Source organism: Amia ocellicauda, chromosome 20 (genome assembly GCF_036373705.1).
Source record: "Amia ocellicauda isolate fAmiCal2 chromosome 20, fAmiCal2.hap1, whole genome shotgun sequence".
In the NCBI taxonomy this organism is placed as follows: domain Eukaryota; kingdom Metazoa; phylum Chordata; class Actinopteri; order Amiiformes; family Amiidae; genus Amia; species Amia ocellicauda.
The window spans coordinates 20,896,033-20,923,219 of record NC_089869.1 but is presented as its reverse complement, the minus strand read 5'-3'; the positions used below and the strand labels follow the sequence as shown (position 1 = coordinate 20,923,219).

Below are 27,187 nucleotides of genomic sequence, written 5' to 3'. Positions count from 1 at the left end.
CTGAACCACAACATAGCTGGATGGTAAAATGATACATCTGTTTCAGAAATAATTCAAATTAAATCCCCTAATCAATGTTTTTTGGTAACCATCCTCAGCTTGGAAAGTACAAAGAAACACTAAATGCGTGCTGTCAGGGTGTTATAAAAACCACTGAATCCATGCACATCAGTCATGACAACACACATCCATAGGATATTTAGATCTATTTCAACACGGTGCAAGCATGATGACAGGAGTTGCTCTGGCGTGTAACTGGGCCCGCAATGGTGAAGGATTCCTCTCTTTCTTTGTGATGTCACCGCTGGCAGCACTGTTGTAATCGCCCTGGCGGAGGTGATGGCGTCATTCCGTGCCCTGGCGTAGCCTCCGTGCTCGGAGCGAGGAGGGACGCGGATCTGAGGCCGAGGCGATCGTGGCTCCCGCGGCCGGGACCGAGCAGCGCCAGCGCGGACACCGCAAGCCAGCAGACATGGAGGCTGTGGCGGAGGAGCTGCGGGCCGGCTCCCGGATTCCGGTGCTCGTCGAGCGGGTCGTGAACGACACGCTGGTGGTGACTCTCCGCTACCGGGACCGGAGCTTCACCGGGATATTGCTGGACTGCGAGAAGAAGTGAGTTTGTGTGCGGATGAAATTGAGTTTATTTGCGCTAATTAAGCCCCCCGTGGGCCTGTGAGGGGGAATAAAGGAGCCGGGAGAGAGCGATGCGCACTAGGCCCGACTCGAATGCAGTGGGGATTAAATTGATACTTTGTAGATCAACACATTACAGCACAATGATGGTGTGTAGGACGATTGTGTATATTTGATGGTCTTTTAAAGTTTAATTTGTATAATTGTATGCATATTATATACTAAATGACTGATGCACTATTATGTAATACACATATAGGTAATGATATAATGTATCAATCATTTTGTAGCAATGATGCCAAAGGACACATTAACGAACTCTATTGTGACATGTGAAATGAAAAATAACTGAGTTTTCTTTAGGGATGTATAGATGTAGGTGGACCAGGCTCTGTTGTTGCCCAGACCATTACATTCAACCCATGTTGCTACTTTGAAATGAAATAAATAAATCAAAACTTTAATTTTAACTTTTTCTACTTGGCATAGCAAGTCATGAATGATCTGATTCTGTTGTTCTGCTTGTGTTCCTCTTGTTTGAGGGTTACTGTTGCATCTGGGCTTGTAGGTACTTCACAAATGTATCTGTAATGGTGAAGCTATTTGTCTTTGTCAGCATGTATTAAAAAAAAAAAAAAAAAAAAGCACATCTAGCTAAGTGGGTTAAACATGCTTGACATGTTATTTAGTATACATACAGCTTCAAATAATTTGATACTTTTCCTTTGTTGAACCTCAGTGTTGAGCATTCTCATTTTAGCAGTGATTTTAGTCCAGATTGTGTGACTTTTGTGTTCATGTGTGTTTGTGTAAGTGTGGTGCAGGTTAGATTTTCTATTTCTTGGACGTATTGCCAACTATTTGAATCACAAATGTGCACCCTTTCAGAAAAGGGGAAGAGGCATCTTGCGTCTGGTTACAGCATGTCATCAGAATTGTAAAGTCACATGGATTTGCCTTGTGTTGTGCTGGTCGCTTTAACCTTCTGCTTATTTATAGAGAGCTGCTCTACAATCCCACCAGCTTTACTCTCAACCTATAGAGGCATTTGAGACCTGCGGCAAGATATTTTCTTTACTTTTACTTCTTTAGTGCACAAGAGAGGACCATTATTTGACTTTAAAGTGTGTGTATTTTTCAGTCTTTTCCCAAACCATACTGAAATGCATTTATTTTAAAGTGCATGTTAGGCAGGACAGCTACAATAATGAGAACCTTAAAATGGCAGTGCCATCGACGTCTTGTTTTTATCGCCTTGATATGTCTGCAATCTTCCTCCTGTATTGTCTGCCTGCATTATTGAAGATCTGCAGTTAATATTGATTCATTCTATCCCTTCTCTTCGTATTTTTATATATGCAGTTTAAGCTTTTAAGCTGATCTCCAGTGTTTTGGTTGAGAATTTGGGTGTGCCTTTCTAAGCAGTATAACTTGCAACAGCTTTCCGAAGAAGTAGATAAGTGTTCGTTAAGCGCCGTTGCAAGAGGAAATATGAAATGCACATTTTACAAATCATTCGTATCTAGAATACATACAGGCACAGACATTCAGGCATACTCCATGCACTATATATAAACTAATCTCCCAGATCTTTGTCTCCTGGAGAGAATCATGGGATTGTTTTCTCCAGGACGACGATGGAGCTTTCAGTTTGTCCTCTTTGTTTCTGCCAGAAAACCCTTTAGTTCATTTGATGGTGCTGCAGACATTTTTGTTCTTGTGTAGAAATGGTCTTGCGTGTTATGTCGTGCTGGATTAAAATTTGTAGTTTTAAAAGAAAATAAATAATGCACTTATTTTTGGTTTAGCAGCAATGCACAGCACAAGAACAAAAGCTTTGTGCTAGACTGTCCCAACCCCCACCCTATTAAAATGCATAATAAATGTTCAGGTGTTGTCGCATGTAAAATGCAGGCTTTCTTTTTGCCATGGAAGAGAAACAGTCTGCAGTTTGTCACAGACCACAGAGATTTAACAATCACACACACAAAAAAACGTTTTTGAGTAGAAAATAGTCTTGTCTTTATTAAATTGGATAACTGTTAAAAAAAACGTTTTAGGTCATTTGACAAAAAGATTCCCTCATGCTGTTACTACGTCTTGTGTTTTTTGTATTAAAACACCCTCAAAAGGAAGAAAGTTATTTCTCATGCATCAGTTACGGCTGTTTATAAAGAATAACATTTCACGGATTTTTTGAAACCATATAGGCTATGTTTTGTTACCTGTTTTTTTTCCTAGACAAATGTTTTGTAATGTAGATTTGTGTGAATTGGTCTGATTTTTGTCAAGTCCTAGTTCCTGCTTTCATTTTGTCTGGTATTTTTGCAATAGCCCTCAGAGTAAGCAGTGCACGAGCCAAACCTGTTAGTTTTTCCACATGTTTGGTCTGTGATTTAATTCATTATCACTTGCTTGGTATAATTAATATGCAAAGTATAAGTCATTTACCATTTTAGTAAATTTAGTTTTTGGAACATTTATGGCCGTCAGTTTTTCTGTAAGTTATTGCAATATAAACCAAATACTTTTATTCTTTGCAATATGCGAAGTCGATGTAAAAGATTGTGTGGTCATACAAATGGTAGCACTGTCTGAAATAAAAGATTGCTGTTGTAGATTGTTGAATGTCAAAGAGAGCACAGGTCTCAGAGCCTTCCAGGTTTCTCTCATTGCACAAATTGTGTGCCTCTCAACCTTTTTCCTACAATATGCTTCAGGAATGTCTGTCTCCAGTTGTAAGGATGACTGTTTTTCTGCTGATTTAAGGTTAAATCTTTAACGAGCTAGGCTACTTTTCCAGCCGCCCTCTGAGAATCTGCAGGCACACAACTGTAAGGTCTGTGTCTATGGTAACGTGCTCTATATAACGCAGCTGAGGAGCACTGTTTGTTTGCAGAACATTTGAGTGGTGTAAAGTCCATTTCGGTTTTAGATTTTCGTTTCCTTTCCCTCTTGAAAAACGTTTAGGCATAAAAAGGGAAGAGGGAGAAGTGCATTGTGACAACATCAAACTGGTTTTTCAAGTACTGTTGTGACACCGATGCACATCTGACAGTTTTCCAGGCTTTTGTTAACGCAAACATTGAAGCCACGGGCCTGATTTAATGTGGAGTGCTTTCGTTTGCAGTGCACGGGCAATGTAGGCTAATTCTTCTGCCTTATTGCCTCAAAATAGTTGGCAAATATTTTACTCAATTAAATTTAATATATATAACTATTTTGTCGTCTTTCATCTGTGGAATCCCAGTATAGTACGTAAGCTTGTATCAGTGCTTGTACCGTGGGATTTTGTACTTGGACGATGAATAGTCTGTTGCCAAAAGTAATTCAAAATTTCTCACATTCCCATAAATAGATTGTAGCAAAGGTTGGTTATGTCCTGCAATATGTAATGGCCACTGTCTGTCAGTTTCTGGCACGTTCACCCATGTTGTTCACTTCCAATGGTAGTCGGATGCCATGTTACAAGTATGACATATGTGTTAGGGTTCCTTGAGATTGTGAATATGGGATGGAATTAGAAGGCCGTGGCGCCTGCCAGACCCCAGACCGAGCAGGCCCAAAACTGACAGACAAGCAAACACGGCTCACGGCGAAACAAACACGCACAGACAAACAGAGTGTGGGGTCTGCCAGCTGTCCCCGTGGACACTGACTGCAGAGCTGTTCGCTGTGTCCCGTGAGGAGGGGATTGCAGGCAGAAGAGTTTTATGACGGCGCAGCCAACCACAAACCAGTAATTAGTGTTCATTATTAATATTTTGACCTATTGCACTCAGCAAGGAAATTTACAAAATGTAAAATAAGTCTATAGTGGTACAAGGAAAAATACAACACAAAACCATAAGTTATAGTGAGAAACCAGATACAGTCAAACAGTTTGCTAAGTATCGAATGAATAAACGTCACAGCGATCATGCGTGTGAATGTACAGGGCTGCAGATCATCAAAGGTGTGGTGAGTAACTCGGATATGTGTCCTGTGACACACTCGACGTGATGGGACAGTCTGGGTGTGGCCGTGTCTCATAGTCCTCACTTCATTGTGCTGCCTATTTGTAAGTACGGGGCAGTTAGGTGCTATGAGGGTGTTTCTCATGGTTTGGGTTAGACCCGCTTTGATTGGAGCATACATTTTCCATACATTTTGCATTCTTGGCTGTAACCACAACAGGAGTGGAATGAATTCTAATTAGAATAATTCATTAAGCAATCAGACATACAGCATAACTCCGATTGAGGTTCCCAGCAGGTTTAATATTTACATTTCTCTTTGTATTTTTTTCCACTGATCACATTAACACTTCCTCTTCCACCACAAGCGTCCTGCCCCTCCTCACAAGGACGCTAGTGACTGAGGAACCCTGTATTTGTATTTGTGTAGGTCTTGCTCTGTGCCTGGAAGATACAGGTCTTCTCATAGATCAAATGTTTAGATAAGCCATGATGTATTACAAAATGCCTTGTTTTTAAGGGGTTATATTGCTTCCACAGAAAACCATGTAGTCTATTTCTGTGGTTCCCTTTTATTATGGTAATGCCATGATGTTTTGTTTGTTTTGCCTTATTCAGGACTGGGCTATTTTGCCTGCCAGATGTATTGACAAAGCCAGCCGAGCCTCCTCTTCCCAAACCCAGCGGAGGAGCGCCAGATGAAAAAATGTGTGTTGAACCTTCTCTGAAGCCTGAGCTGCAGCCATGCAACGAAAATACCCTCCTGCCCCCGGAGAATGGGCCTAGCCCTGCCCCCGACTGCGCACCAGATCCGGCTGCGTCTGCCGCGCCTGCAGGGCTGCCTCCCTTTCCTCCCTACTTTGAAGGGGCTCCTTTTCCACAGCCGCTGTGGGTCCGGCACAGCTATAACCAGTGGGTGCCCCAGCCCCCACCGAGGACAATCAAAAGGAAAAAGAGACGAAGCCGAGACTCCAGCCGGTTGACCATGAGCACGATCCGCCTGCGGCCCCGGCAGGTTCTCTGTGAGAAATGCAAGAACACTTTAAACAGCGATGAGGACAGCAAAGATGGGCAGCCCTCGAAAGCTGCCAAGAAGGAAAACACTGAAGTCAAGGAGCCCAAAAAGCGCGAGGAGATAGACTTTGATAGCAAAAGGTGCAAAAAGGAGAAGAAGGAGGATGAGAAGTTCCCTGGGGAGATCATTCCCCACAGTCCGGTAATAAAAATCTCTTACAGTACGCCACAAGGAAAGGGGGAAGTGATAAAAATACCCTCGAGGGTGCACGGCTCAGTTAAACCATTCTGCCCAAAACAGCTGATTCAGAACGGGGTCGGGGACCACGACAAAAGCCAAGACCTTCAAGAACACAAGACGCTTCTGGACAAGTCGGGCGGTTGCTCGGCCGCATCCATTCCAAAACTCAAACTCACCAGGCCTTTGCATTCCAGTGTGGATGTCCCGTCTCCAAAAATCAGACTAAAGCCCCGAAACAGCGGCGAGGACAGTATCTCGATCTACGAGGCTGAACTCGTTGACGATCCAGAGAGACACAGCCAGCAGGTTCAGAGACCCGCTCATGCCGATATGCATTCAGAAGACTCTGCCGAGAAGAGCTCTCTCGAGATGTCCTCGGGTAGCTCCGGGGAGGAGGACGAGTTTAAGAAACAGCGCAGTGACGTGGAGCAACACGGTGAATTGAGTTTACTGCTTCACTTCCGAAAGAGGAAAGCGGACTCGTCGAGTTTGTCCGTGTGTAGCAGCGACAGTCTGGACGAGGCCAAATCTTGCAGCTCGGACGGGACCTCTCCGGAGTTCTGCGACTTTGCCCCCGGAGAAGACATCTCGGTGTCGTCGTCCTCGAGAGACGAGCAAAAGACGGTGCCACCCATAACGGTTCGACTTCACACGAAGAGCGTCGCCAAGTGCGTGACGGAGGAAGGGCGCACGGTTGCTGTTGGGGACATCGTCTGGGGCAAAATCCACGGCTTCCCCTGGTGGCCGGCCCGCGTCCTCAGCATCAGCACGAGCAGGAAGGACGAACGGGAGCCGCTGTGGCAGGAGGCGAAGGTGTCCTGGTTTGGCTCGCCGACCACCTCCTTGCTGTCGGTGTCAAAACTTTTGCCCTTTCTGGAGTTTTTCCGTTTGCGGTTTAACCGGAAGAAGAAGGGAATGTACCGGAGAGCCATTGCAGAGGCTGCCAAGGCAGTTGAACATTTGGCGCCTGAAATAACCTCTCTTCTGACACATTGTGAAACGTAGGTGAGTAGACGACACTTCCTTCTCTTAATTCACTGAACCATCTGTTATGAGCCGATTTTACAGTGATCGTGAGTTCCTGTTCATGATATATTATTGATTTCCTTCATAAATTCATGACGCCCCTATTCTTTAGAGCTACACGAATCACTGCTGTATTTCTAAATGCGACGGACGTTGTGAATGTCCAGTCGAATCAAACTGAAAACGGAACCCTCCACTCCAACCTTTTTATTTTATTTTAATAGAGTATCACTGCTCCCTGCCTTGGCCCCTTTACATTTATAACCAGATTGAAATTTTGAGTCCCAGCTGGAAAATAATAGGTTGGATACAAAGTCATCTGTGAGATGGTTCCTACTGGTGGATGTCAGTTTTGATCTAAGCAGGGGAAGAAGTAAAGGAAATCATTGCAGATCATCTGTGGTGAACTGCTCCGCTACCTGCTGATCAAATGCTTGATTTTGGCAGCTATCGATCCCTAGAGCGCGTGCTACTGCTGGAGCCGTGCGGTTTAATCTGCAAGGGGCCTTCACGGCACAGATCTTTAATATTGTCAGGTTCCCATTAGAGAGAACTATGATCGTGTAATGTATGCAACCAGAATTCCAGATGTGTCTCGAGCCGAATGCAATCCGCATCTAGGCCGAAGGATTTCCTGCATTACGTTGGGTGCACCTTGAATGGAGAAGGCCTACTTTCCACATGGGACACATACAAATAAAGCACTTATTCATGCAAAACCTAGAATATGCCGTGGATCCAAATCTGGGTGAACGCACGGGCTGTGTGCATTTGCATCGCCTGCCTCTTTCCTAAAAGGAAGAGTATTTAATGCACCCGATGTCACACCTATTTCTTTCCAAGCCAATTCTTCCAAATTCCTGCAACATTTAAAGGCCCACAGTGAGAGCTTGCATCATTTATTGTTTTATTGCACAATCTGGAAACATTTGCTAGGAATAGCTATTAAAAATGGCTTAAGGCGCTGAGACTTTTCCCAGTATACAACAGCTGCTGAGGTGATGGATAATAAATGTCTAGTTCAGGGTTGTTTTTTTCCCTGAACAAACTGTGCTGGGTCTAGTTTTATACTTGAGATATAATTATTAACTAAAAAAACAAATATTGGTGCTGGGAGAGAGTAGCCAGGCAATTGGGCAGTTTATACGCTAGATTGCAGTGGGAAAATGTAGAGCAATGATGCTCCCTTCATATTTCTGTCTGCGTTCGATCCTTGTAGACAGCTGTGAGATTCCCTTAGTCTTACGAAGGAACAAAGCAATTGGCCCAACTTTTACATCTCGGTCTCACTACCACTGATGCATTTTCTGTCGGCTGAATTCTAGTCTTCCTGTAAGAAGTAGGCCTATTGGGTTTGAATCCATAGGATATTCTTGCACTGTTTAATAAACATATATATTTTTTTCTGTCAATTAACAGCAGAGGCTTTTCTGTGAAAGGAATAGGGACTGATCTTACTATAGTGCAGTATTCAAAGTGACTGGGGAATGTACTTTACAGTTTGGCTGCAAAAATATATGAAAATGTCGCACATATCATAAATGTATTCCAGAAGCAGCTACAGTCTTTTGCATAACAATGTGACATTTTTATTTCACTAGAAGAGAAAATCCTGATAACTAAATTCTAATTTAGCTGTGAGTATAATCTAAAATCTAAGCACATGTGAAAATGTCCCAAATGAGATCCGTAATGTTTTCGGGTAAGGCGTCTGTGTGATCTTGCGTTCCGATGTATGTTTTTGCAAATCTTGGGATTCGTTTTTGGTCCGCTCTGAAGGTCATTTCAGTTTGCTGGAGAAAACGGTTGCTATTAAGTTATCTTGATGCTGTAACCAAAGTGAGCTGCTATAGCCAAGCTTTTTCTTTGACTTAGTGTAATATAACGCAGCTTTTAAATTTGGCCATCGGCTGGTCCTGCCTTTTTATAATTATTTTGAATGTTTTGCTTTGGTTTAAGCAATGCTGAAGGCTGACCTGAATTACTAGTCCTAACTGTTTAAAAACACAAAACAGAAGGCAACACTCAAGAATAAAATTCTTAAAAAATAAATAAATGAAGTAATTCAAAATAATGATAATACATATACCACAATTTAACTTCAGTTCTAATGTATAACTTCAAAGACTGCAGCAGATGAAGTCTGGCTGTGGGACTCAACATATTTATTGTAAACGTCTTCTATAAATCTGTGGAAAGGCCTCTGTACATTAATGAAAGAATGATTGAGAAATGAAAGTCGTAATGCTTTTTAACTGTTAGGTGAGCACAGGAATTATGAGTCTCGAAGAAAATCATAAATCTAGGAGTTGAAACTCAATCCACATTATTAAACCGTATTGTAGGACTTTTTTCTTAATGTTTGCATTATTTCTGATTGAAAAAACATGCATAGTAGCATTATTCATATTCAAACCATCGTCTCTCAAAGGGTTTTTTAAAGGGGCCTTTGTTGTGTGCAGTTATAAGAGATTTCCTGTGAAATGCATACATTTTCAGGCTGCTTTCTGTAAGCCAGTGAGTCACTTGGCAGGGTAGATGGGTTGCATGCTGGAACTAATCTGTGTGGCTTTAAAAAAAAAAAAAAAAAAAAAAAATGTAATTCTGTTGGTTATTACTGTCTGTTTCAGTGAAGACTGAAAACATGAAGTCCGGTTATCTTTCGACACATTGAGTTACTCTGCATATTTATGAAGGAATGTATTATTATGTAAGGTTTAGGAAAGGAAGTGGGGAGTTTTCCTGCATACTGAAGGCACTGTGTGTCTTAGGAGCCATTTTGTTCCTCCCCTCCCCCCCATTAGCAGGTAAATCTCCCTAATAAAGGAGGCTGTAGAAAAGCATCCAAGTCCCGCTGGTGTTTCAAGTGTTGCCTTTCCATGTACGTTCTCAGCACTCCTGTATAATAGATTATTTACAGTAACTGTATAGCAGGCGAGCTTTATCTGTCCTGTTTTGTGAAGTGAATTCATGTATGCCATGATTTGCTTTGCTTCCCCTGGGTTGTGAGGTCGGGGGAGGGGGGTGAAGTGGCAATTAACGTGCTTATGTTAAAAAATAAAAAAATGTTTTCTGAAAACAGGAAAATGCTTCCCAATCAGTTTTTGAAAATGCTTCCATGGCATATTGCCTTTCATTCACTACTGTACAGCCTAGCCCTGCATGGACTGAAATTATACATAGCTGTGATTTGTACACAAGAAAACAGGATCACGTTTAAAAATGTGGTGAATGTTTATTACTTAGCCTGTTATAATTATAAATTTAATTTAACTTGTCTACTTTACGTATTGCTATACTATCAGTTCTGACAAGGAAATTACTTCGAGTTGATGCACAACATGACATTTAAATAATTAAAAAAAAAAAATTGACTGGCATTTATACACTTAAAATGTGTCCAGGTTCCAATCGCAACTAGACTGTCATCTCTCCGTTTAAAGTGCATTTCACATTTCTCTGACCCTATACTTGGTGGACTGTAATACTGATCAGACCACTCTAGCTAAAGAACTGAATAACAGAAAATGATTGGGGGGAGGGGGGACCATTTAATGTTGTGCCACAAACAATTACAATATCCTGTCACTTGTGAGTTTAATTGAATAGACAGTTGCACCTGCAGTTGGGATTCTCTGCAGTATTGATAACATCCTAATGTTGGTCAATTTGTATTGCCTATTCCGATGACTAATTTGTGTTTCTTTTTCCCCCCTTTCTTAAAAGAGACAGAAGTTCGGAGTTCCGCTGTCTTCCAAGTGAATAATAAACCTCCAAACCTCCTGCTGTGTCCCCCAGGATAGCCTGCTGGGCTCCACACTCCTTGCAATGGGAAGAGCTTTACAACTGTGGAGAGAGCAGGACGCCTGGGCAGAGCGGGGGGGCGGCGTTGGGGAGCGAGGTCTCTCACGGACAACTTAAGGGTTCCCTTTTTATAGAGTTTCCTTCATTTTAATAGAGTGAATAGACATGCTACAGCCCTGAATGTATTTATTATCTACAACACTTTAGTCAACCTTTTACAATCTAAATCTCTTTGCTGCTGCTTGTCATACCTAACAGCGACGTCACCCAGTCGTGCACGAGACTGTTAACGAGAGGAACGAACGAACGAACGAACGAAGGGACGGATGTCAATGATCGAAACGTCTTCAGGGTCAATCCTCGTGCCATCGGTTTTCCTGATCCGTTCTCACACGGAAAAAAAAAAACAAGTCTTATTGTATGGTTTTTACTTTACGGATATGAAAATAATGTGAAGCATTGTTTTTTCTGAGATCATGCAGTAGGTCTTAAAATGCAGTATTTAATTATAATTTTTTGAATAGCTGCAGCGTTGTTCCCATTTCCTTGCCTATGCAGGTTTCAGTTTCTACAAAACGAGAAAAGGAAAATGTTTCCATCGCCTTTCTTTTTAGTAATTTAGGTTTTGTTTTGTAAGTTGGTGACAGATCTATCCTTTCTGATTCTCCTTACTTTATTTAATGTTTCAGTAGAAGAAAGCACTTTATGTACCTTGGTGGCCTGCTGTAAAACCAATTTTTGAGTTTGTGTCACAACACTAACTGGAGTTAGGCAGAAAGAAATGCATTAAATGTTCTCGTAACGTGGATCAATATTGTTCTTGGTTTTAAAAGCGATGAATTTGAGAAACGGATCTTGGGTGGGGGGGATATATACACTGTATTCTTGCATTTAACTGAAATGTCTACCGTACATTTTCCAGAATGTTCCACTGGAGAAATCAAAGAGTCTAATCTCCTATGCATCACGTTTTGTATAAAGCTTTAAACATGGCGGTTCATGCAGGAGGGAGCTGATGGATGGGCTTGCGACTAATCAGAATAAAAAAAAAAAAAATGTTTTTTTTTTTAAGCTAAAGAATATGGCAAATATTTACTTGACCTGATCTGAGGAGGGGAGGGCTGGTAAAAATCTATACACTAGGTAATGTTGTGTTGGGGGAAAGGAGAGAAGGTGTTTTAAATAAAAGTATTGAATATTAAAAGCTCACTGTAATTGCACTGCCCTAAAAACCAAAAGGGCTTGGTTTCTATTTGTAAACATTTATATAAATCTATTTTAATAAGTCGAACAATGTTCACGCATCCATGCCAGTTTCACTTGTACACACGTATATGCCTCGTGCGACAGATTCGCACGTCTTTCGAGATGGGAAGCGACAGCCAAATCGATTGCATGGGCAATAAAAGTTTCTTGCTGTGACCCTTTCGGATTTAGTGAGCTATTTTTGATTTACTGTACATAAAATAAAATATCCAAGCAATATTCTTCTTCCAGTCTGGAGAGATTTATTTTGTTTGTTTTCGGAGATTTTAAATTTCACGTTCTTTAGTACTTGGGCTGTGAATGTAGACATTTTAGTAATAATATATTCTTCTTAAGACTCTGGTCAGATTCTTCGTGCTATTAATGACTCAGACCCTGATCTCTTAGTGTTACTCCTAACCCATCATAATTACTCCTTTTAAACCCACATTTTAAATCATTTCACACCTCTTCAAGTCCTCAGGGCTCCAGGCTTTCGAGAAAAAAGTGGACAATTGTTTTAGAGTGCAGCATTTTAGCTATTTTCTCGTTTAGTGCCTTTTAGACCTTGCGACTTCTCTCCAGTCCCCATTGTGAGTGATTTAGTAAAGCCTTTTCCTAGATTATAAGATTAGCTTGGCCACGTGACTTTAGGCAAGCTATTAAAATGGATGTTTGAACTATGCATCTGTAGCACACAGATATTTGTGCGTGCTCAACCGGTTTGTCACACATGTTCATATCCCACCCAAAATTGAAGATATTCTGTCTGACTTTCCCAGTTCAGCAAGTTTAATCAAATGAGATGTTGCAACTGTGGAAAAGGTCTTAATAAGTTGATTAAAAATACATTTAATTGAAATAACAAGCATCGTTGTGACTGAGGACCCTGTTGCTCTCGAAATGTGGTTCACATGGCGAATGGTATGACATTGAGCTGTTAGTTTTTGCACATTGTCGAGTAATGGTACGGTTAAGGATTGGGAATGCAGTCTTGGCATTTTTAAATACCTACTGGGGGGGATGTGTTATTTTGGATGTGGCCAGTTCTAAAGCCTGTATTTATCATGCAATTCTGATTCTCCTAAATGTGCAGTATAAGATTATTTTTAAACTAGTTGTGAATTTGACTTGTTTGCATAAGGCTCTTGCACCAATTACGGCTTCTCTTTCTATTCACATATGAAATGTAAAATGGAAAGTCATACCTAGGAATTGTGGTTTCCTCTTTTTATTAGCATAAAAAGACAAAGTCCAAGTGAGAACCTACAAGTGACTACAGTGTTACTTTTGTTTTTAACGTACTCTTTGGCAAGTTCCCCCCCACCCCACCCTTGTGCGGTTTCACTTGAACATACATCGAGTTACTTTTGAGTGTTTTAAAGCATTTTCGTTGTGTCTTTATAACTTTGATCCTGGAGAAGAAACCTTTCTTGTGTGGCATGCACATGCTATTTCAGTTTGAAAAGTCAAATCCATCTCTTCGCACCTGCCTGTTGAGGTGCTTCATTTGAATGCCGTAGAATCCCAATCAGGAGATAAAATTAATGTTGTGGATTCTTTCATATTTGAGGATCATTTCCCCCCCGGGCAGTGCTTAACTTCCTTTTGTTATTTAATTTGTCACCCATATTATTTCATTTGCATGACAACACAACATTCAATTGTTACTCTGCTTTTGCCCGCCTTCCTTCTGTCTGTTCTCACAACCCAAACGGCTTGGTTTGCAAGGCTTCATGTGGTGGTTGACCGTGTTTTCATTTTCCCTGTCCCCTTAGGATGTTTATTAGCACTACCAGTTGTGTGCTGTTCTACATCTGTGTAACATTACTGTAATCAGAAGCAGTGCACTGAAACGCAACTCCATGCTTCAGTTTAGAAGAATCAGCAACAGCTATGCCCTCTGTTTGGGTTTTCAGAGTAGACGATTGGTGGAAAGCAGTTACTTTACTACTAGTTAGTATCTCTGTATCTCGGTCTCTTTCTCGTCTTTGTTTGTGTGTATATCGGATGGTAAGTAAAATTGCATCTTTAACGCAAGGGTTCACAACCCTGGTCCCGCAGGAGTCAGTACCCTGCTGGTTTTTGTTCAGCCGAGCTCTCAATTACTTAATTGAACCTAATTTGAAGTAACAATCTGCTAGAATTTGACTTTTAAAATAAAATAGTTGGTTCTTTATACAATTCTATACTTAACTTAACACCCCTACTGTTTTAAAATAATTCAAAGCCTCAGATGTAGGAAATTATGACTTCAATTAAGGATTCACTTAAGTAATTGAGAGCTTGGTTGGAACAAAAATGTCTGCCTCATCCGTGCTGTCCTAATGCATCTTGGGAATTATGTGCAACAAAACACGACTGGTACTCGTCTTTGGCAGTCTCTGCTCCCAGTGAGGTTTCCTCAGGCTTCTGACAGGAAACGAAGGTCACAGGATGGCTGGTGCCACTGAATCACTGTTTGCCTTCAATAAAGAAAAAATGGGTTTTGGAATTAAATCAAAAACCAAAAGGCATTGTGTAGTAAGCAAGGCTGCGGCCCATGTCTGCATGTTAAGTGTTCATCAGTGTTAGTCCCCACTCTCAGGCCAATGACACTGTAAATATTTTGAATGAACAGGTGATAAATGGTACAGTGGCAATGTGTAGCTTTGGTATAAAAGGTCGGACAAATCTAGAAAACTGCAGGTGGAAGAGGGAACAGATGTCAGTGTCATAGATTTGTTTTTCTACTCCAGAGTTGGCTACAGATTCGCTTCTGTAACCAGAATTGTTTCTTGTAAAGACCATCAAATATGGTATTTTTACTTTTGTGTCCTTTGCAAGTCCGGTATACGTAATTAGACATTTATTGAACAAGAAGTATAAACCTCCAGGTTGAATTGGGAACCTTAGAGCTTAAAGCCAAATCGGTTGATGTTTAGTTTCGCAGGTTGGTCTGCAGTGGTGAATGGTGTCATCAACATAAACCTTTAAGTCCAATGAAAAGGCCTGGAACCACACAAGTGTCAAGATATGTGCAGACGCTGTCGAGCGCTTTTCATTCGAACGCATTGAACACCGTGTCATCCTTCCAGAGAAAACAGGTCTCAATCTGCGTGAGATACAGGAAAGCTAATTAGAACTGCAAAAAAGGATCTGAAGTGTGTGTGTGTGTGTATGTGTGTTGTGTGCGAGTGTGCGTGTGCGTGTACGTACTTCCAATTTCTTTGGAACTATGAGCAGTACTCAGCTGGTAAGTATTTGAAAAGATAACAGATAACAGTCGCAACGGCTCTCTGCCCTGTAATGCCATCTTTTCCCCAACGTGCTTCATGCAATGTCTGCCTGTCCTGATGTTTGCTTGCACTAACACAACCACATTACGTATATATGCCTTGGTATAGGAAGTGATTGTTCATTTTATCCCTGTGCTGCAGACATTATGTATTTGACTTTGCCCAAGATATGTCTCGGTCTCATTACAAATGAGTTTTATGAGTATAAACTTGTAATTGTTTATTTTGGTGTCACTTCAATAACTGCAATCCTGCCCAGTTCATTTATGCAAGGTGGATATCCTGGATTGTTGTTCGGTTGATGATAAGCGTCGAGTGCTTTAGCTGACGATCTCCTCTGAACTAAGGAATACGTTGATTTTTTCCAACTATTATTGTTGATTTCAGTGTTTGTTTGGCACAGAATATATACACACCGGTACATGTGTGTGTAATTTTTACACACAAGGCTTTTCCTTCAGTTTTTGTTTTTGTTTCCCAACTACCCGAATACATTATTTCAGCACACCTTGTCCACCTTGTTTCGTTGGAGAACAACCAGCTCTGTGTTTTTAGTTTGCTTACCCTGACTAGAACATCCCAGTTAATCAAATAACTCCTGCCTGCACCAGCAGCGAGTAAACAGTGTGTAAGTATGCGACCCTGAGTGCTTTATTAGCGTGAGCAGGAAGGATGGAAGGATGTGGCTGACAGATGGGGGGCTGGGTTTCGCAGCCGCTTCAGACACGCACACGGCCTGCTGGGGTTTCAGACTATCTGAGCTCTCAACTAGCTCGTTGAACTACACACTTATTTACTATCTGTTGAAGGAGTTGGCTATTTGAAGATACACACACCGCACGGGCACTAGGTGACTGAACTGTCTTATCTGTACTGTGTGCATTTCCTCACCGTCTCATTGAAGACTGTTTTCCCGATACATGTATGAAGTTGGAACAAGTTGAGGTTAATTCAGTGTTGGTGTAAACTATTATATGCATTTAAACCTTGTTGCTTAGGTTAGAAGTGATGTGGTATTGTTTGGTTTTTGTAATGTTTTCTTCCTGATTGTACATCATGACTGGGTCCTGTGAAACAGACACTCTGTTTTGATCAGATTTAGGGCCATGGTCTTGACTCATCCTTATCTCTGAATACATTGCTAAATCCTTTTTTTTTTTTTTTTTTTTTCCCCACACAGGGATCTTTTTATATTTTCATTCCTTTCATCTTTGCTGACTTCCGCACGCACGCAACAAATGTCATTCACCATTCAGCTGCTTAATCTTTGTTTCAACCTGCAGCTGAAACAATAGTGACACTGTCTCTTTAAAAGCCTGTGCGCACCATCTGTTTTCTGTGACAAGAGAAGCTACACAGCCTAATTAAATCCAAGATTAATCTACTTCTCCTGGGCATGCCTGCGCTCTCCGCCGCTCCACTGCCCTTGAGTTGATCACAATAAATTGATCTCTTACAGGCCCAACTCAAACACTACGAACACACACACCATCTCTTCTATTGCCCTGTATACTTTTAACCTGCTTTCTGTAATCAGGTCTTGAGACACCGGCTCTCTGAAAAATAATTGTTACTACCAGTTTGTGATGTCAAAATCTCCCCCGTAAAAGAGAGCAAACCCAGGAGCAGCTCAGTGTGTGTCATTATTTATAATTGCAGGCCTCCTCTCAAGCAGTGGCCATAATTATCTTTAATGAGGCCGGAGCAGAGGGGAGAACAGAAGCGATTACACGGCTAAACTGAACATACATGTTGAAAACAATCTGGTTCTATTAAAGGCGCGCTTCAGATTGAAGACTTAAATGCAAGCATAAAATATAAGCGGTTCCAAATACATTTATTCTTGCTGCGAGTGGGTGTCACAGAATCAGTTGAGAATCAGAGGGTTAGCTTAGCATTTTAAAATGTCTGCCGTCTGTGTCAATCAAAATGATGAGAAGATATGTTTATTTAGCTGGAGATGAAAGACCACGACTTCATTTGGCCTCCGAGTCCGTTATGTAAATGCAGTGTGTGTTGGTTACATTCAGGAGAGATAAGAAAGGGTCCCATTCAAATCAAGACTGGTGGAGATCAACTGTGGCGGGGGGGTGGAAGGGCTTTACATACTTTGAATAGCGTATGAATCGTCAGCTTATCGGTATCGTACACCCAGTGGAATTTGAATTATCCTTCCGATGAAATAGTATGAAATTCTCTTGTGTTCACCTCTGGAGAGCGGAGACGGTGACGCGTTCGCAAGCGCAACGAAGCGGCGGTTGAGCTCGGCAACAGTAATTGGTGTTCTTTGTGTTTTCCTTCCCCTATTAAGGCCTAAATTACTCAAATTCAGCAGATCTGGAGACTTGAATACATGCATAAGTGGTTGGCAGGAGCTACAGTTGGAGGTCTAATCTGGAGGTGTTCATGGTGACACGTCTGTTCTTGCCATTTTGGAAGTCTTCTGTGAAACACATTCCACTTGCATTTCATTTGCGTTCTGGTTTCGCGCCGTGACACAGATCCCTCCATCCCGTCTTGGCCGTTTGCTGTGTGGGGAAGCTCTCTGGACCAGTTTATAGCCGGCTCTGTGCAGTCTGTCATCTCCTCGCATGTTTTATATTGTACCATAAACTCAGCAGGTGGGCTGTGTGTTCCTGCCTCCCCCCCCCCCACACTGAATAAGATGATTATTCTTTATTGATGGGTTTCCAGGGAGTTGATTTTCCTCTAAAAGTATTACTGCCATACCCCTGAAGGCAGCTTGAATACAGATTCCTCCTTCTCTTTCATCATTATTTTTTATCTGCAGTAGTTCACCTTGAAAGTGCTTCATATTATACCACAAATACCAGCGCCAATGTTCTATATTATGTTATTAAATTGTTGATAGTTGTTTTTATAGTTACCGCAGAGAGGAAGAATTGTGGTTTGAATTGCATGAACGTAGAACGGTAAGTGACCCAAGAGCTGAATTTATTAGAATGATTAGACTTAATAGATTACAGCAGGGAAAGGACATTGAAAAGCGATGTATCAAATGCAATTCCAGGTTTGTATTTGGAAGAAAATGGTGTATATAAGTATAATTTCACTCGTATGTGGCCAACTGCTTTAAATGATTGGCTCAAACCTAACTCTAGGACTGTTGTTTATTTGGCCTCTTCAGCTCTTTACATCCCTCGACTGATACTGTAAATCTTTCCTATTGTAGACAAGACCGAGTCTGCGCTCCCTGAAACGGCTCTCATATAATCTCTCCACGGGGACCTTAAAAGTGAACAATCAAATGCAGCTCCCCGTTTGCCTCGGCCGTCTCGATGTGCAAACATAGCAAACCCCTCCTTGGTTAAATATTACTGCATCAGGAAATTGGCCAACAGCCCTGTGTGGAGAGCTTTAGGAGCCGCAGTCAATATATGTCAAACCTGCTCCCTCTGCGTTACTTCAAAGTCCACTTTGAATACTTTTATTTTGAGGAATACTTTTTATCTTGAAGAATAGAAGTGTTTTTTCTGTGTGTAATAGAAGAGAAGGACCAAATAAAACCAGCCAATTGTGTATTTCCTTATACCTTTAACTATTTTTGTGTCTATTCGAGCCCAAGTAACTGCTGACAATGCCAGGGTTTTCCCGAGAATGGCCTTTAATCCGTTACTGCACCTTCAATTGAAGTTAATCATCTTCTGGAGAAATATTAGTGTAGCCCCTTCATTAATTGTATTGTTTAATAACATTATTACTCATTCAAATAACTAACTATCTGTTTTTTGATAAACTTGTGGTATAGGAAGAGGAAAGAGGAAGGGCTATTTGGTTGTAGCAGTTTATTTGAAATATAAATGTTTGCTACATGCTGATCACCAGCAAAGACCGTTTACTGCAGTGCAAGAACACTTGTAGTAGATTACTATAGCAAAAATATAATATAACAAACATAATGACATACTTTGTTGTTGGCTGTATGATCAGGTTTATTTTCCAGACTCCGAAACCTGACGACAGGTTTGCACTACTACTTAAATTATCGACGTGAGCCTTTCAGTTGAATTCACGCAGACACGGCTGAATCTCTCTTCTGGCGGCCGAATTGGTCGTTTTCTCACCACACCAGCGTTCAAACTTGGCTTGAATGTGTGTCGGGTGATTTATGAATACTTTTATATTTCATTTGGTTCAAATGGCTTCTCTCCTGCAATGCTGTTATATTCCTCCTCAAGTCTGTTTCACAACTCTCAGGTTTCCTTCAAAAGCCGCAGAAGAAGTTATGCAGGTTCACAAGATGGCCGAATACCTGGGCCTGGGTTATTGGGGGTGTGGGGACATCTCGGTTCACTTGGCAACATTTAATGTGTCAATAAACTCATCTAAGCTAATTAAACTTTTCTTTATTTGATGTTGTTTTTACTAACTTTTTTCTGTGCCCTTTATTTGCAACTGGCAATGTCTGTCTGGAAAATGACCCCCTCCACCCCCGCTAACCCTCTAGCAGAAGAAAACATTGACATAGCCTAATTTCTCCCTGCCAATGTGTAAGCCCTTGTGTGCAAAAGTCTTATGAAATCTTGAAGAAATGCCATTTTTAATATTTCCTCAGTCATCTTGCTGCCATCGGCTTTACAGGGTAATCTTATATTTCATGTTTATTTTGTGTATTTTTCTCCAACTCCAACACAAAGGACAGTTATATTCGTCCAAACCATCTAATTTACCAATTAAATCGGTCACTAATATCAAAAAATATTAGAAACCTTCACAAAGTTAAGACCTTTTGAATCATGTTCCTTTTCCTCCACTGTCCTCTTTACCGATTACAATATTTAAAGTGGGGAAATGCTATTCACAGTTTATAGGTCTATATCGCACGTAAAGACAGAGATCCTTGAAACCCCATGCAAGGCTGTGCAGCAGCCTTTCTCTCAACACAGACGGCTGTTAAATCTCTCCGCTCGCTCACGCACACACGCTAAGGGAGCGCTCGGATTCAACGCGTCTGCAATCAAACCGCAGGAAAAGCAAAGGCATTCAGCTGCCATCGGACACGAGCAGCAGCGGGGCAGATTTAATTCACTGCCTCGCTACACGGCGATCGAAACGCAGAGCTGCATTTCCATGGAATGTTACACGGCAGCGTCACATTTCAGCCGTAAACGCGTTGGTCTCGAGCTGCTGAACTGCATGTGAACTGTAGTCTGAAGGGGGGCTGAAAGTGCTGTATTTGATATCACATTTAGTAGCTTTAGAAGTGCTTTGGGCATTTTAGCTCTGGTCTTAACAGATGATCTTATCTTTTCAAGCCGGGGAGACCAGTAAACACGAGGTTCAGTTATCCATCAACTCAACCCCCATGAAGTAGGCCCCGTCTAAATAGTTGATTTGTGCAATTGCATATGTCCATGCTGTTTAAAGTTCATATCCCCCTTATATGGTTTTTAAATGTCTGTCAGTTATCCTGTAAAAGTCAGGCGAAAACGATGTGTGTAATTTCAGATGCATGCTATTTCTTGTCTTTCTGGCACAAAGCTGCCAGAGGGATTACTGCACATGGAAAACAGGAAATCTAGAGGTAAATCACTCCAAGCACACCCTCCTTTAAAAACATCAAAACATTACACTGCAGTTCCATAAAGGCTGTTGTCTTTCATCGGTGCTGCGTTTATGACAAATATTGCATTCACTTCCAGTTAAGCAAGAGCTGGTGTCACCGAACACTGAAACTCCCCTCAACACAATCTGTGAAACCGTGTTGGTCACTTGAGTGCACTTAATGGGTTTGTTTTCTTGCATTTAATCAGCTTCCACTAAAATTATATACATGAGCATCATAATAATACTAACAGTCCCAACGCAGTACCTTAAAGGAGCTATCGTGGTTGAGTTGAAATCATGAACCAAGACCGTGAAGCGAGTCTGACTGAGAGGCCGTGTCCGTTAAATGAGTCACGAGTCTGAGTGATATCTAATGCACAGCTGTGCCGAGAGGCTGACGGAAAATGAAAGATTGTTCGAGCTCTTCAGAATGTGCTCATAAAGAATAAAACAAACGTCATTCCCAAAAGCACCTGAGAAGCCACGCACCCCAGCTGAGAGATGAGTAAACATCTTCTGGTTAAACCGCACCACTTTATTTACTGAACCGAGTGTTTCTTGGAAAATTTAGTTATTATGAACTGTGCGTTGCAAACAAAGGCCGAGGAGCTTGACAAGTCGAACATGCATGCCATAACAATGCATCAATTGAGAACAAACTGTGCCCTTTGTCTAGGGCAGAAGGGCTGTCAAAGCACAAGGAGGAGAGGTTTGGAGAGAATGAAAACCGTCTGAAGCTCAAATGATAAAGATACTCCACCATCCTTAGACATGTCACTATGCATTTAAGTGGTTTCTCAGCTTGACAATAGATTTATTACAGTTCTTCATAAACGTAAAAATAACACAGTATAAAAATGTTTTGTGGGTCCAAAACTATTTCTGCATCCCTCTTGCATCACACAGTATTCGGCAGCAGATTGAAGATTCTTCCAATGACGGCAACAAACAAACCAGAAAATGAATACATTACCGAGTTCAATACCATTCTGTAAGCAATCGGGGCTCACTGTTTAAATATCTTGCTAATCATTAAACAATTTTGCAAATTACGTCAATGAATAAGAAAATATTTATGTGGTTTGTTAGTCTCATTTGATTAAACACGGAGAGAGAGATTATATATAATATTGAACATTTTTACTTTCTACATTTCTTCTTCCCTGTACCTTTAGTGTACCTAACTGTAACATAACTTTGTGGCGGCCGTAAACTCCATCAACTAAAAAAGTGTATTTAATGATCTAAGTATATCTTCGTCGGTAAGTGGGATGCATACAGATATTAATGCACTTTAATATTTAAACCGCACCATCCAATAATCAAAGCATTGCCGTCTAAGAGTTGGTCGTTATCTTTGCTTCAAGTCGTGGCTGTCGGCCAGAGTTAAATGTTTTTTGTGGTACATTTTTGTCCAGATGCACCCAACACTTTGAACCACCTCTGCTTTTTATTGGGGGCCAAAGACAGGATCTGTTTCCAGATGTTCACGGCCTGGTGTTGAGCTTTGCTTTGAATTCATACCACAATCCCATCCAGCTGTTTCTCTAGAGAAGTCCAGCTCCAACAACACGGCTGGATGCTCGGGAAGTTTGTTTTGGACCCCCTTTCATCTCTGTGTAAAGTGCCACCTATTTTCACTCTCATACATGTGTCTTATTTCAGTTTGTGTCTGTGGTTCATATTGTATGTGTACAGGACATTAACAGTTGATCAGATATTAGGAAACTCCATCACTGATGCTTTTTTCCTCTGTTATTCAGCTGAACCTGGGAACTAGCCATCTCTGTTTTATTTGGTGATATTAGCTACATTTATCCCCCCTGCTTTAGGATGTGCTGAAGAAAGTATCCATTCACACTTCTATAAATAATAAGGTCGTGACTTATTAGATTTGATTTGCTCTCGAGCCTCTATCAGATGGGACTCGGGTGTAATCAGCTCAATTTCCAGTCTGTGAATTGACTCTCTGCAGGAGTCGGCCACCTCATTGTTCACCTAATCTAAAACCATTAACGTCCCATTACTGAGGCCACAACAATAGGGATTAATTACTATCTGATTGCTTCTCGACATCACATTCAAAAACTTACCACATGAAATTGTACGTGTTTAGTACGTGCTTATTAAACACAACAGTTTCCTCAGGAGTAAAATTATCTTTTAAAAACACTTGATGAACAATCGGAGCAATGCCAGTTGTGTTTGTATTACAGAATAAAGCATTGCAAACTAATATAGGCTATACATCACTTAGAATACAAAGTGGTTACTTTTTTACTATTGCTTCAGTAGTTGTAATATTGTCTGCAGACTGGACAGTATATGGTAACAGATCTAATCACCAGAGTGCTGAGATATCCCAAATATTTCAAACATCCGGACATTTATAATTAGAGGAGATGAAAGTATGGTTTGTTTCCCCGCCTTTGAAGTTTCCTTTGCCTCTCATTTTGTTTTCAAATCCCCCTTCAAAATCTTAAATCTTCCTCAATCTACCCCATTTCTATGTTTCTAACCAGGTTATGCACATTCCTGACTGAATATACTGTATACATGTATAAAACATATGATTATCTGTTCTTCCTCTTGAAGGTGTGTGTGTGGGCGTGGGTAAAGATTGTAACAAAGACATGCATACAACTACGTATGAAATTGGCTTTATTCATACAATTTATATACACATTCACGTATGATTATTGTAAGAGTTGTGTAAATGTGAGTGTCTGTGAGTAGTAATCCCTAACAGTACGGCAGTGTGTCTCCCGAGCAGGGTGCAGTGCATTGTGGTAACAGAACACAGCCAGCATCGCCGGGCATTCTGCGTGTTTCAAATTCCATCGCCTTATATGGGTCGGTGGTTTTCCTTTGCAGAGATTTCCTTTTAGTAAGGGCTGAGTCAGAGCTGAATTTGTTATAAAGCTCCAAAAAGGAAAGTTCAAAGATGGCCAATAATATGCGCAGGAGAATAAATAAACTGTGGTTTTGTAGAGTATCACTTGACACTGTTTCCACTAGAAAAGGCTTTACTGTGTTGTGAGATATGAAAGTGTAATTCCGTTGCTTTTGTGTTGAGGAAACCACTTAAATACACGGCAGGGACGTCACTTTTGAACAAATATAAGCATATTTTTGATGTAATGGCCCATCCCCATTTATTCTCCTTCTGCCCCTTCAGTGTGACCTACTGATCCGCCAAACTAGCCGCCTGCTTCTCGTCACACCCCGGTGACGCACAATCATCCAGGGCGCTGGACTGGACTTCAGCCAGGTTATCACAGACATCATCCCAATCCATGACCTTTTAAAGGCAACACAGCCAAGAACAACGGCCCCACTGTTTCAAACTTGGATCGACAGTTAGACCCTTTTTGTCTCTCTTCGGGTTTGCAGAAAAGCTCCCGAAAACATTTAGACACAAAGCTCTGTCCTGGATTCAGATGTTAGGAATGTATAGGAAATCACAAAAGAAAAAGAAACAAAATGGATATAATGTTGGCTTAAACCACTAGATGCACAATTAACAGGTACTGTCTTCAGTAATCTCATTTCAAATGTCATCTGGAACTTAATATAGCTGGTTGCTTAAGTTACATGTAAGCTGTGGAGGAGTTCATCATGTTAACGAAGCAGAAACGAGGCATTCACCGATCAATACCTAACCAGTGAGATAAGAAAGTGTGAAGTGCGTAGGTGTAGACAGCTTCATATGTAATTGGCAAGGCTTGTTTGTCTGCTTTCGGGTTAATAATTCTTTATTCATGAAATGTGAATGTGAAGAATTTCCTTTTGTAACTGCGAGGAGAGGAAACCCTTTCTTACGAAGCATTCCCATGCGGCGGCCGAGGATTGGAGCTGGTGCTGGTGCTGGGGATTATAGTTTTAAAGCGAACCAATTGAAAGGTCAATAGTTCTTTTCTAAAGCTGATAAGAAATCGATGGCAGACAGATTCGACTCAAAGGAAACAAACATGGTCTCTTCCCACTCCGATTCAGTTTGCTCAGTGTTAGGCCTTTGTGAACAGAAAGGTTTAATATCATTTCGGACCCACGAGCACTGTCTCGCATACAGATCAGGTTTCAAAGAGGGTCTTCTCTGAGATGTAGGCCTGAGGCGTTGAGGAACAGCGTTTCTATTTCACAGGGTTTAAATAAAATGTTTCTTATTGTGGTGCTTTTAATGTCTGGGTCTGTAAACATAAATAACAGTATTATTATCTGAGCAACATAATATGTGAAACACAGAGGGGGGGAAAAATGCCAACACAATGACTCATAGGTCAGTGAGTGGAAGAAGGAGCAGAAGATATTTTTACTGCAGCAAAAACTACACGTTAGCAAGCAGAAGAAAGACGTTGGAGCTGGTCCTGTCATTCTCAATGTTAGGATTGTGCTGATTGGTTTTTTTAATTTCTTTTTTTTTCCAATAAGGAATGAGATTGCCTCTTGACTCTCATGATTGTCTACATCTGCAGAAACCTGTTTTTTTTACAGCTGTCAGCTTCAGAAAGCATTGAAATGTGTGGCTTAAAATACCTGGTGGATGACGTCATGCTTAGAAAAGTGAGCACAAGCACAAAGCAGCCCCTGCATCCGCGTCTGTTTGCACAGATCTGATTGAGACCTTGGCTTCTTTGTTTTCCGGGGCCACTGAACTAGATAGGAAGAAGACAAAAAAACATGTAGTGCTTCTGCTCAAACTCTTGTAATAAACATTTAGTTGTAGTCTTTACCCCAAGTGAATATTTGCCTGGAAGAAAGCATTGTCCAGACGTGTTTTGTTTGACATAAAATGGTCCATAAATTCTCTTAATCATAAGCCACAAGTCAGTCTATATCGGCTCATATGACTAGAGTGATTGAATTATTAAGATGAGTGAAACAGGAAGTCATGTGATTGTCGCCCGATTCTTTCCCTGACCTACAGCCCTTTAAATACGACAATTAAAGAGCATGTCAACACCCTTTAATAGCCAGCACGTTACGACTGGCATTATTCACTCTGACCTCCTGCTATGAAACCTGATGACAGGATGTTCCTGGGGATTTTAATCACAGGCCAGTCATCACACACATTTGTATGCTGCTGAAGATAAAGGCATGAATCAGTTCTTGTGAGTCAGTGGTTATAATATGGTGTCTGTCCTGCACACCTCGCCTTCCACATTTCACAATACCAGGACACCAGGTAGCGTTGAATGCATTTCACCCCCTCCAAAGACCCAGTGACAGAGGTGTACTCTATTTCTGCTACTACTCGTTAAAATAAGTGGTAATTGTTCTCAAATAAGTGATCATTATTATTATTATTTGACTTTGTGTAAGGTGATCTACAGCAGTTACATAGTGAAAATGTTTCCTTAGACTGGTTTTACTATTATCCAATACAGCAAAATACAGTAAGTCATACAGCTGGCAAACTAAAGTACAAGAGAAAGGAGAAATCAGTCATATCCTAGTGTATGAAATTAAAAAACCGGATGTTTTGTATTGCATTGTGTAAACAGCTGAAATATGAACGACACACACTGTTGGAAACTGTCCACAAAACAAAATGTCTGTTGTGATAACAAATGTGTTATGGGCTTGTTTTAGAATATAATATAATATAAAATATGACACTAAAACCTAAAGAAAGAAATGAGCAGATGATGTGTACAATATCAATTCACTGAAAATATGAATTCCCCTCCGTGGGTTCTGCGGTATGAAACGTTCACAATATATTGCCCCCTACTGGTTTAAACGAATATTGCAATGTTTCTAAAATACATTTATTCATACCTGGTCAGTATCATTTATTTATTTATTATTTATTTATGTGGTTCAATTGGTTGGAGATTTCCTTACACGTCACTGAAAAATATGTCCTGGATTTAGTCTTGTTTAGTTTGAGGGTTTTGCATTTATTCCCATTTGGACACAGTTCTGATTCTGATTTTGTTATTTTTGTGTGAGATTGCTGTGGCAGGTCATTTCATTTCACTGGTGTCTATTTTCCAATAAGAAAGGCAATAATAAACACTGGGGGCCACAGTCACCGAATACAGATAAAGCTAACTGGGATGAGAGGAAAAGAAACTAAAAACCAAAGGAAGGGAAGGGAAATATAAACGCTATTATTATATATACATTATATCATCATATTTGTAATTATTATATGTTACTTAGTTTGATTTACATGTTTGTGTGTTTTCTCCCCTCTTTACAGTATGGCAAGCTTTCCAGAGGATTATTGACGCCCTCCGCAGTAGGATTGTAACTCTATCTTCAGCTGGCGCTCTGTTGTGATGCCCTTTGCGGTATTTAATTGTGAGCAGAAGTGCTTTCTGCATCTCAGCACCAGTTGTTGCCATTGTTGTCAGTTTTAAACCGTTAATGGATTTGTAATTAATCTGCTCATTAAAAAACGAGTAATCACA

General features: G+C 40.9%; 1 protein-coding gene across 3 annotated transcripts; it reads left to right on the top strand.

Moving 5' to 3' along the window:
• pwwp2b (PWWP domain containing 2B) lies at positions 1-27,187 on the top strand. Of its 3 annotated transcripts, none has more exons than XM_066693662.1 (3): positions 1-612; positions 5,208-6,845; positions 10,597-12,159. In XM_066693662.1, exons 1-3 carry the CDS (start codon positions 473-475, stop codon positions 10,634-10,636), a joined length of 1,818 nt encoding a protein of 605 aa, XP_066549759.1. In that variant the 5' UTR covers positions 1-472; the 3' UTR covers positions 10,637-12,159. The 3 variants fall into 3 exon arrangements, with proteins under 3 accessions (XP_066549759.1, XP_066549761.1, XP_066549760.1); XM_066693664.1 differs by lacking the exon at positions 10,597-12,159 and adding an exon at positions 26,977-27,187 and having other exon boundaries at positions 2-612; positions 5,208-6,849; XM_066693663.1 differs by having other exon boundaries at positions 3-612; positions 5,208-6,849.

Excerpts from the sequence above, each read along its gene's own strand:
- pwwp2b (XM_066693662.1), top strand. The coding sequence starts at position 473 with ATGGAGGCTGTGGCGGAGGAGCTGCGGGCCGGCTCCCGGATTCCGGTG. Across the intron at positions 613-5,207 it reads TTGCTGGACTGCGAGAAGAA|GACTGGGCTATTTTGCCTGC; the intron begins GTGAGTTTGTGT and ends TGCCTTATTCAG. Across the intron at positions 6,846-10,596 it reads CTTCTGACACATTGTGAAAC|AGACAGAAGTTCGGAGTTCC; the intron begins GTAGGTGAGTAG and ends CTTTCTTAAAAG.